General features: G+C 40.6%; 1 protein-coding gene across 1 annotated transcript in view; it reads right to left on the minus strand.

The window, feature by feature from the left end:
* Nucleotides 1–12,426, minus strand: part of astn2 (astrotactin 2) — a 395,991-nt gene that overhangs the window by 243,501 nt on the left and 140,064 nt on the right. The window contains exon 4 of the mRNA XM_074618826.1: nt 8,131–8,283. Coding sequence (XP_074474927.1) covers nt 8,131–8,283 — 153 coding nt within the window. The remainder of the gene's footprint in view (nt 1–8,130; nt 8,284–12,426) is intronic.

Consider the following 12,426-nt stretch of genomic DNA (forward strand, 5'->3'; position numbering starts at 1 on the left):
GTCAGTTTTTCAGCGCAAGTTTGGAGCGTTATTTTTTGGTAATAAGCTAGTATGACATGTTTGGTACCAATGGATTCCTTAGGTTTTTCTAGATACCAGTAGCTTCGCTCTAGCTTTAAAACTGAGCCCGCTACAAGCTAAAAATCGCAAGTTGCGTTAACGTGTTAAAGGAATTCGTGGCTATTATGGCGTTAACATTGGTACCCCTAATATCAAGACATATTGAGGTTCATTTATTGTCATTCTACAACACGGGGTTGCACAATGAAACGCAAGCTATTGTCCCTTTATGCTGCATTTTACACAAATAACATATGCCATTTATAACATTTTTCCAATGTCAAACTTCTTACAAACTCTAGGCTTGACAGAATGACACAAACAAATAGCCTTTTAACAGCCACAACACTCTGCTGTGTACAGGACATTGAGGAGGAAGAACTCTGTCCACTTTGGGCCACAAATGGCCAACGCTCTGCACCAAGCTGAATGTGCGGGGGAGAGCAACACAACAGCAAAGCCCTCATACTGGTCTATTCTTAAAGCTGACCATGGCTTGAGGAGAGAGGAACGTACTGTAGATCTCTAGACAATTAACACAGACTGCTACTCCCAGCACCTATGATGGCATGTAGAAGTCGATAGGGACAATAAGGCCACAGTCACAGGTCAAATCAAAGCACTGAAAACAAACTACATAACAAAAACTCCGACCAAACTTCAGAAGGGAAGGGAGACAACCAACAGCAGCTCTCAACATGTCAATCCCAAATCATTAGAGCCAGTGTTCACAGACCTGGAAAAAAGGCATATCCAGAGGGGCTGTTGAGTACAAAAAAGAAAGGGCTTCTGTGTGCATCCCATTGTAACAGAATACTCCGCACAGAACAAAAGATGAAAGCCAACCACTCTCCCCAACTTCACATAGCATGAGACAATTGCTGACTCGAGCACTTTGATAGCAGAATGCAACAACTTCTCTCAGGCAAGAAAGAGATCATTGATTGGGCAGGGTGGCTCCACAAATCATTTCATGTGCCTCACATCCGGATTTAAAGCTTGATATTATCCCCCGTGCTAAATGCAAATCTGGGTGGGGCACATTTATCAAGGAGGATTTAGAAATGCCTGAAAGCTTAAGTGCGTAGAAATGGAGCAAATGTGATTAACAAAGTTATAAAACGGTCACTATATCCTGACAGTCCGATCAAACGGTCAAACTAGGCAGCGCTGATCGAATATGAACCAATATTCTGTTACTGTAATGCCTATTTCTCGCATTAAATTTTTTCAGAAACATCTTGTAGTGTACTGTTTGGCTGTAAAATGAGAAAATGTGTGACCCAGCTGGAGAAAACTCATTTTACAGCTGAACAGTACACTACAAGATGTTTCTGAAAACATTTCATGCAAGAAATAGGCATTACAGAACAGAATATTGATTCAGATTTGATCAGCGCTGCCTAGTTTGACCGGAGTTTGCGAGTGATTGACAGCTGCCTCCGCTGAATGAACAGCCAATAGGAACGCTCTCTCAATGAAATTACCTGTGATTGGCCAAAGTCTCCTGTCACAGGCTAGATTTTCTAAAGCCTGAAAACAGAGGCAAAAGGAGGTGCGCAGAAGTCTAGTTATCTCTCAGAACACTCAAATTACAATATGCTGGAAGGTTATTATGGAATTTTTGCCCCAATGGTGCCAAAAATATACTGCCTACCCTCTCTTTAAAGGTCCCATATTGTATTTTTATTTTTATATTTTATATTATAAGGTAGGTTTAAGTTCTATATAAATACTGTGGAAGTATCTCTATAACTCTTAATCCACAGAAAAACACACACAGCCCATACTAAGAAACTGAGCTTTTGAAACAAGCCGTTAGGATTTCTTTCCATTTGTAATGTCACACATCTACAATATTTAGACCATTTCACAGTTTTAAACGTAAACACTCTCAACGAGTCCCAGTTTATTTCCTGTTGCAGTGTATGTGAATGACATCAGCTGACAGGAAGTAAACCTGGACCCAAGCTGTTGCCTAGCAATGCAATTATTTTGCAATTCCATTGCAATTTCATTGCAATGTACTAAAACGGAGCGTTTAAGACAGAGGGTAAGTACAGGTATATTCAAGCAGACAGTATCAGGAAAATAAAGAGTTTTTTAAACATTAAAACATGTAAACATGTTCTAGTAGAAACCCAAAATACAAGTATGAACCTGAAAATGAGCATGATATGTCCCCTTTAAAAGCTGTTTCAAAATCACAAAAAAAAAGTAGAAGAAGACAACTGCAATAGCCTCTTTGACAGCCTTCTGTTTCTATGTAACATGCTAAAAATCTCGTGTCAACACAGACACATGGATGACTTGCGTGAATGGAGTACAAGTGAGACATACGTTTTATCTGTCAGGGCAAGTGGAAGTGGCTACTTTCACACACTACTGATGTAGGTCAGATTGGGAGGAGTAAAAAAAATACAGATGCAGTTTGGAGAACTGGATGTGTTTACACCTTTTCAACATCTGGCCGGAATGCATCCCATGCTGATAACCACCTCCAAAGGTGGTCCGAGCAATCAAATTGCAATTTTGTCTCCAAATCCTTCTTGGCAGCACTTGGCTTGACTTTTTTTTTATTACCCTATCTGCCCAAGACACATGTAGGGGCTAAATGTAAGTGGGTAACTCACAGCTTGGTCAGGGATCAATCTGGGATTGCAAGGCCAGATACAATTAACCTCTTAATAATAACTTAAAGATTGCTATCAATGTGCACAATTCTGTATCTGGTAAATTATGCATGTTCATAGCAATTCTGAGTCTGGCTATATTCCTGATCTGTGAAATATCCTCCAAAATAAGATCCTGAGAGAGGCTGCCAAGATGGGGGGGAAATTGGAAAGTGAAAGTAGTGACTGTAACTAGACAATCTGTGCATGAGCCAATATCTTTCTGAGAGTCCAGGTATAAGTTGGTACTTATGAGAAACTAGGGCAATGCATGCTGACGGGGAGGTATAAGGAATGTTGCCACAAAGCATAAAAATCTCAATATGCAGGCCTGTGGACACCTGGAGGAGGGTAGACGAACATCTGCGGGGTTTAGCTGAGCAGACACAAATGCTACTGTAGTTTTCCAGCTGAGTAGATATTCAGCCTTTAATGTAAATGTGAATCTATTGAACTAGGTACTTTTGGTTGGTAAACCATAGGCGGATTTACTTGACAACCAGTGTGATGTGTTTCTCTTATTTGCTCTCGTTCCCACTCCTACGCAGATCTGGGGTAAATCTCCAATCCCAGACAGCCCTCAAGCCCAATGATTGGCCATTAGGGGCATGCTTTTCTCCCACATATCTCATGCCTCAAGGAGAAAAAAACAAAACAAGTGCATTTTCTGGAAATGATTGTGTGCTGCTGGATGTAGACACCCCACGCATCGTATCCTTACAGTACCTATTCCTCCCAGTCAGACGTCTTGGGACAATAGCTCTCCTCTTGTGTAGACTCGCCCACTGCCTTTGTTCTCAATAGTGAATTTCTGGGACACACATGTCCTCTGCCTTGACATAGAGCCCAGGGTCCATTTTTCCAAAAGGTATCTTAAAGATAATAATGATCCCTATCCCCATGGATATAAAAATGGGACCTCTCAGCCTTAAGATGCTTTTAGGGAAAGAGGGTTTTTGGTCTGTCATGATTGAGAGGTGCGTGCCTTAAGGCTGGCTCACACTAAAAGATTTTTCAAACCTTAACAGATGTTTAAAACGACATGTTACGTCCCTATAGGTGTGGTGAGCAATGATTTGGCCAAAACAGCACACCATGGACTAACAGATTCCATTCATGAACAACAAGAGTCCCGACTCTCAAAACCGGAAATTAGGGATGCACCTTACATTTGGGTACTCGCCGATACCGGATACCCATACGAGTACTTCTCTGTGCCAAAAGACCCTCGTTAACAGCCAGCTGGAGGGTGTGAGCGACACACGGCAGGGTGGGGAGTCCCACATACGAGGCAGTGCGCTGCAACCTGCTCTGGGTCGGCTTGGAAAGGCTCGGGGCGAAGGTGGCTCGCGGCCGCAGCTTTACAGCGCTTCTCGCCCTGACCTCGCCGCACCGTGGACAAAGGGCTCGCTGCGCCCTCTCTCCCCGCCGGGGAGGGACTGGGCCCCCTGCTCCCGGTTCGACTGAAGACCGGGGCGGACTGTCCTCAGTGCGCCCCAACCGCGTCGTGCTGCGGCCCACGTAAAAGGCGCCAGGGGTCTGCGGCAATGTCGGCAACCCACCCTGTCTTGAAACACTGCCTGAGGAGTCAAGGTGAGGGTGAGTGAGGGCCAGCACGCGCCGGCTGAAGTGGGAACCCGGCCCAGCGGAGTCGGGCGCACCACCGGCCTGCCTCGCCAGCACCGTTGGGGAGGTGGAGCGTGTGCAATAGGACCTGAAAGATGGTGATATGTTAACGTCACGCAGCCGTAAAGTGGTATCAGTGCCGTTGTATCAGAGCCATTTTGCAAGTACGAGTACGAGTACATGAGCACAGTAACGGACCCCATACCTGATACTGGTATTGGTATCGGTGCATCCCTACCGGAAATCTCACAAAATCTCTCGCGATCAAACGTGACATGAGTGTAAACAAACATGGCAGACAATAGGCAGGAATAATTAGCATTGTTAGTTTTTGCACAGCTTTGTATTGAAATTTCACTAAGAAAAAATAAATAAATATATGGATGAAGTTATGGAGACACGTTAAATCGCTGTGTTGTTGCCACAAATTAACAAGTTGGTCCTCCATTTCTGAGTTCCACCTCACTACTACTTTATGCTTTGTGTTTGCATTTTCCATGTTGTCCTCCCTTCTTCAGCTCGGATCCAAATTGGTTATGGTTCTTTCCCACGTGACTGCATCATCGGCTGTCCTCGGCATTACTGTATTCAACCCCCTTCAAACAGGGCATGGTTGTAAAGATGAGGAGATTTATCTGCTCATTACTTTGCAATGTTATTTAAAATAATTAATTTAACATTGAGCATTTCCAAGTAAGTAAGATTAGTCACATACAAGTGGTCAAAGCATGTGTATTTGAAATATACTGTATTTGAAAATGGGTGAGACCTTTTGGTCTTCATTGTGACCACCTGTATTTATTCCAGTAGCTCAACCTATAAGCACTTAGATAGATAGACTTGGATGGCATGGATACATGTAATATAAAGCTAGAATATGGCCCCACAGCTCATTTCACCAAAGTTCTGCAAGATAAAATGTCAGAGGAACGTAGCCATTGCCCAGCATAAAAAAAAAAGTCTAAATATGAAAAAAACAAAACACAATCCACTTTCCTCTTGGCCTTTGCCTGACGCGCTTCTCGAAGGAATTTGGCGACACATTCATTTCATGTCTCCGGCACTACTAACCTTCTGAGTCCGGCCAATTAACATTCCCCTTTAACCTCACTCCCAACTAATAGAGTTTCCTCCTCAGTTTAAGTGTTTGTCCCATTATCGTGTTTGTAGTATTGGCCTACGCGTTTGCACTTGAGGACACATTTTCACCCCTAATTATAGGCCCCGCAAAGAGAACTATTTTACCATTGACCCCAGAGAGAGGACATCTCTCAGCCGTGTCCTTCAGAGAGTTGCGAGGAGCTTGACCTGCGTGTTTTTTTTTCTTCTTCATTTTAGAGGCATCATCTGCTCAGACTGTTGACACAAGATGCCTTTTAATTTTACAGCGTCAAATCTTCCAACAGCAAATAAGACCAGCACATGATGAAGTGTTCTAGATAACCAAAAGATATAAACTCTCTCCACCACCGGCTATGTGACTGGAAAGATTAATAATCCCCCACATAAGTAAGCATGCATAATGTGCAAAGTTGCTTAGTGTTGTATTTTGCATCTACTGTAGATTACAGTGATCAAGAGGGTACTAAGTTATTCTGTCAAGAGTAGGTGAACTCATCATAGTTAATGTCTCATTTTCAGCGTTAATGTGTCACATGGTCGTAACGATATGACCAATGACACAGACTGCATGTCTGATTAAAACGATTGGGAATGTTGCTGGTAATGAGCTGAATTTATTGCTTGTGACAGAGGCTGGTGTTGCCAATGTGTCACATCTCGAAAATTGTTGCTAGAGTGAAACTGTGCTCCAAATTGTTCTTTAATGACACAGAAAGCCAACTGAGTAAGCTCGAAGCATTTATAATAAAACATGTAAACAAAGGTCAGAAGTGTATAGAGAGGCAAACATTTTTTATGAATCTGCAATGACAAAGATTAATCTTTCTATTCTAAATAAATCTAATTATTCCCCTTGAAGATATTTTGGCGATTCTTCAACTGTTTTTTTTTTATGAATTCACATAGGCCGATAAATGCAAGTCTATACAGAAGGTTAGATACAGGGGTATGTGAACCCCTAATGAATATGTAACTGTAAGTTCACTTACACTCAATATTGAATCTGACATCACTTTTTACGGTTATTCACCATGTACAACACGCTATTAGGGGTGTAAGAAAACATAAACAAATATAGAGTATCGCAATATTATGTTTTATGACACTGTATTGATTCGCAAAAAAACTATGCATTTTTAATTAATAGTTCACATGAAAAAATCACTTATTTAATTTGCAAAGAGATACACCCTCTCAGTGTGTGCGCCCTCTCATAGTGCTATGATGGTGGATGTTAAAGGGACTGTGATGAATACAAAAACATTTTTATTCACATTTTATGCATATTGTGGTGTGTTCTTTATACTATGACAGTTTTCCTAAAATTAGATTAAAACAATCGCAATATATCGCAATATATTGAATCGTAACCCTGTATCGCGATATGTATCATATCGCCAGATTCTTGCCAATATACAGCCCTGCACGCTTCATATATCTGTGTGTCTACATCATGATGTAAAAGAAGAAAAAAAAAAAAAAGACATTAATAATGTTTCACAGATATTAAAATGGGATATGAAATGTTAAGTTGCAGTTACTTGAAGGAAATGAATTAATTGTGAAATTGAACTGTGACATTGTCCTCAAAGCAGTTTGGCAATTATCCATAGTGGCTCAGTGGTTAACACAGTCATCTAGAGGTCATATACATTCACATAATTGAGTAGAGCTTTTTTTTAATTTTGATGTATTTGCATGCCTTATTACTAGTGGTGTGGTACAATATATGGATTATTTGCTGATATCACAAAGTCTGCCACGATACGATTTCGATTTGATTCAATCCTGTGCCCATTTAACACAATCAGTTACATTTATATCAACTCACAAAAAAGCAACTAAAATATGATCTTACAATTTTATTAGTAAACGCTTCCAGACATTTAAATGAAAAAAAAGCTATTCTTTTTAACAGAAAGAATAAATATAAAGTTAATATAAATATAAATTTCAAAATAAAGGCGTATCTTAAAGATGATGATACGTATCGATATTTTCATTGTACATTGATGATATTGGATCACTGAATCCAATCGATCCAGATCGATGTATCGTTACACCCCTAGTTTACATGCCTTTTCTCCCTCATTACAAACTTATGTGGGTTTAGCGAAATGAACATCTAAATTGCCCATAGATGTGTATAGTCTGTCATACTGAAATTAATTTTAAAAAAATCAATCGCCACCTGTGTCGTCTAATGCATTAACAATCTGCAATGCTATTCTTTGGATAATATTTGGCAGTTATGTAAAGCATATGTAATTTGGTATTCCACTTTTCTTTTTTTTTATAAAAAGCAACTTGCAAAGTGATTTTCTGTGACACCCTAATAGGCTGCTAAGGTGTTGGAAAGTGGGTGGAAAGCAAATGCACATATATTTACACATCTCATGAGGCAGAGTGGAAACAGATCAAACATGTGCTTATTTTACTTGCTATACCGATGGCTGTGAACGTATGCATATATTAAAATGGCAAAATCTCTCTGCCTAAGACCATGCAATGCGTAGAAGCACCAAAGGTCAGCAAATATTGTACAGTATGCATAATCAAAAATAAAGAGTTACAGTATAAATTATCTTGTTTGCAAGGTCTGTATAACATTGCGCCTACAAAAAGTTTTTGAATGACTTGTTTGTCCTACCTCTGGTGTGGCTGGGGACCCTCCGGCGGCCCGTGGACGAGCTGTGCATGACGTGCTGGTAGTGAGACATGTCTGTCGGCGTGTTGGGAACACGGAAACTGTCCTGGAACCTCTGCATTAAATCCTCTACTGACTCCGTGTTTGGGTCAATGGCTACGGAAAAAAAAAAAAGAGATCCAAAGTGAATATGGCAGGCATGTCATAAGGGTTTAAAATGAAAAAATCATTTTGCAAAATAGTGACAGACACACAAGAAGAAATACACATACGGATGCATGAAGGCAAACACCCCAAAATAGCTTTATTTTATTTTTAAAAAGATCAGAGATTAGAGTATGATATGCATGAGGCTGTCCCATTTAGACACTGTAAAAGAGCAGCCTGGTTATTTCCTCTATTCTATTTTTTTTCTGCCCTTTAATTGATTCCATCAGTTCAGTATTGCCTCATCTCTACAGGGATCCTGCCAACACTTCCCCCTTATGGCTCAGTCCTGATGAATGACTCCGAAACAAACTAGCTGTGTGGGGGAAGACGGGGTCGCTTTCTTACAGTGGAAAAATTGCAAAAGGAAAAGACAGGAAATTGGCAGACCTGTGACCCTGTCTAGATATGGTCTGGCTAATTAATTTATGCCACCAAAGAGACTAATTATGAGTAGAGAATGTTCTCCTCTTTCTGTGTCTCACACACACACACACACAGATCGAAGTGTGTGGATACTGGATATTCAACTACATATCTATAGCCTCTCTTAATAGAAACTGCCTTGTTTAATATGGTAGTGAGGTGTTAATTCAATTTAAGAGATCGTCAACAGTAAGGTGCACTTTATTTACTATAATTTCTGTATTGTACTGTACTGTATGTGGGCTACTGACAGTGTAATGCTACTGACAGTGTAATGTTAGACAACTGGGGCCCAAAACAAACAACCTCTCAAAAAACTGCAGAAAAACAGCTCTGTGCCCAAACTTAGTATAGCCATCTCCAAAAAGACGGGCCCCATTCATCACCCAAACCACCACTAGACCCACCTATCATCAACATCTTTTGATCTGTCAGTCTGGCTCTGAGGTGTACTCTTTCCATGAATAATGGTGATGTGTTGCTCCCCAGTGGGGCGCTCATCGTGCATGCCAATGAGCGTGTAGAGAGCAGAGGAAGAGGACGAGGGTGAAAGTGAAGAGGCGGGGAGTTATTCACGTCGTTTTTGATATTATAAATGGAAAAGCTAACGATAACGGAGGCGTCGCAAGCGCACTTCGGAAAACAAATATTATCCTCGCGATGATGCGTAGTTGTTCGGATTCATTTGCGGTGAGTTCACTCTGCAATGGATTGATGTTTTGTCAAATGGGGAATTGCTGTCGGCACGTCTGAGGTACAGTAATAGGCCCCCGGTAACCAGGTGCAAGGGATGATGCAAAGTGTCCATGACCTCATTTCTCGGACAGATGTTGGCTTAATATGCCCTCCGGTCAAAGATATTTTCAAGATTAACAAAAGAAAGTTGTTTGGTCATTGAATATCCCCCCCAACAAAAGGAGCAAATCCAGATCTCTTTTCTTTAAACCATAAGACGTGTGTCCTGGATTTAAAAATAAAACCATCTAGCCCCCCCTCCCCCCTGTGCTGTCCTGTAACATATCCATGTCTCCTTATGTGTCTCCGATATGTTTTCGCCGTGCTGTTTGGGTGAGAAGTTAGTCATCCATTTATCCTTGAATGTTGGGAAAACAACAGCAGAGCTATGACACTATGCAGCACACTTACTGTAAACCTTCAATTAGCAGTGAACGAAACACATGGAAATTGCACATTTTTGTTCATTGTTATGCAGTTTTCTATTTAGATTCGGGCTGTCAAAGCTAAAGGGGGTTAATAAGGTGTTAATGCAAATTTGTTTTTGCGCCACTAATTTCCTTAACGCAACTTGCGATTTTTTAGCTTGTAGCGGGCTCAGTTTTAAAGCTGGAGTGAAGATGCTGGTTTCATATGAAACTAGAAAACTTAAGGAATCCATTGCAATCATGTCATACTAGCTTGTCGCTTGTAGCATACGCTCTTTTTTGGCGAGGAAAAACTGGCATGGCCATTTTCACAGGGGTCCCTTAAACCTCTGACCTCAAGATATGTGAATAAAAATGATTTCCTCAAGTGTCCTCTAGATATGCTAATCACATACTGACACACTGACAGCTGTTGTTGCCTGTTGGCTTGCCATGTTATGATTTGAGCATATTTTTATGCTAAATGCAGTACCTGTGAGGGTTTCTGGGCAATATTTGTCATTGTTTTGCATTGTTAATTGATTTCCAATAATAAATATATACATACTTTCACCCCTCCCCTGTTGATAGGACTATTAAATACTTATCAAAAATACAAATCTCCCTTTAAGGCACATTTTGAACAGATACAAAATGTCACATTAATGTGTGATTAACTTGCGATTAATCAGGATTAACGATGGACAATCATGTGATTACATAATTAAATATTTTAATCAACTGACAGCCCTATCTTAGATAAAATACAGTATGTACTGTACATGGGTTGTTGACTAGGAGCCCAGCCAACACATATTCATACATGGTTGAAGAAGGAGTCAGGAAGTCGAACATCAAGACTCCTCCACAGCCAGCGGGCTGGATATGTAATTTCTGGAGATATTTCTATTATTTTTTTTGTTTTAATCCCTGTGTTATCACTATACAAATTGATCTAAGGTGCCCTGAAGGCATCCAAAATGCTAAATGGGTGTCAAGCACACTCAAGCAGTTGAACCGATGGTTTATTAAGCAAGCGAGCATCAACTCTGTGAGAAGCACTACAGTCAATAATGTGATGTGACACAAACAGCAGTAGCAGTAGATGATAATTGCTTCAAGTTTGAGTGTTGAGAGCATGATCGTACATATTTGTTCATAAGAGATGGCTATATGTGAGTACACATAGGTCAGCGATGGGAAAATTTAGGCATACGACTACCCCCGGTTATTTTTTAAGCACGATGTTGAAAAGTTTAGACATTAAACATTAATAGTACAAGAGCCATAAAGAATGACAAAAATATTTTGACTGAAAAAAAAAGAAAATCCTTTTGTTCGTATGCTGGCTTTGATGCTGACGCAGCTGTAGCTGTTGCTTCCGGCTATGCTGTTGTAAACTGAAGTGTGTGTGTGTGTGTGTGTGTGTGTGTACACCAACCCTTGACTGTGAGTGGGAACTGACTTGTGCTGAAGGAATGGTTTTGAACACATGACACAGAGATAAAAACAAGAGTTCCCCTACGTTTTCTGGCACCGGCTTGGTTAGGGTTTCCCACACTCTTCAAACCAAGCCCAAGTCAGATTTTCACACCACTGTGAGACCCGTGTAAGTGTGTAGGAGGGTGTGCAGTGATGCAAACAAGGTAAGTCACTTCTCAGTGGACAATACACACGTCATTGGACATGGACCACAGTATTCCTGACTCTCTGTGGCTTGTCGTAAAGCATGAGCCTAATGTAAAAGCTTTGCTGTGGTTCACTGAGAAGACTTACAGTTTACCATAAGATGCACTAAACGGTATCGACCACTGGTTCCCAAATTGGGGGTCCCGACCCAATTTCAATGGGTGTAAAACAACCTTTTTTAAAAAACATTACATACAGTTAGTCTATATCTCAGGATGTCATTCATTTATGTGAAGAAAACTAAATGAAATTGTTATCTTTAAAGGTTAGATAAACATTAAGATATACATTTAAAAAAACAAATCTCACAGGATTAAGGGCACAGTGAAGACATGACCACAAATGATATTCACAGAGCCTTCCCCTCTCTACTAAACAGCCTCAAACTGCATTAGAAAAGTAAGCAGTTAACAACACTGCCAAAGAGCTAATAGAAGAATAGCCAAGTGTCAGGGGAGAAGAAAACACAGAATGTGTAAAAAAGCCTATTAAAGCTGCAGTGGGTAGAGAATTGGAGCAAATATGATCTAAAAAAAATATATTTTCATAAAACAGTCATTATATCCTGACAAGATTCCACAGACCGGAGGAAAACAACCAATCAGAGCCGAGCTGAAGCCTTGCCGTCTCTGAGCTGGCTGTCAATCACTCGTGAACTCCAATCAAACGGTCAAACTAGGCAGCGCTGATCAAATATGAAATCAATATTCTGTTACTGTGATGCCTATTTCTCGCAAAAAATGTTTTCAGAAACATCTTGTAGTGTACTGTTAAGCTGTTAAAATGAGAAGGTTTGTGACCCGGCAGCCATGTTGAGATCAGTTCAGGAAATACC

This window comes from Sebastes fasciatus, chromosome 19 (assembly GCF_043250625.1).
Source record: "Sebastes fasciatus isolate fSebFas1 chromosome 19, fSebFas1.pri, whole genome shotgun sequence".
Lineage (NCBI taxonomy): Eukaryota > Metazoa > Chordata > Actinopteri > Perciformes > Sebastidae > Sebastes > Sebastes fasciatus.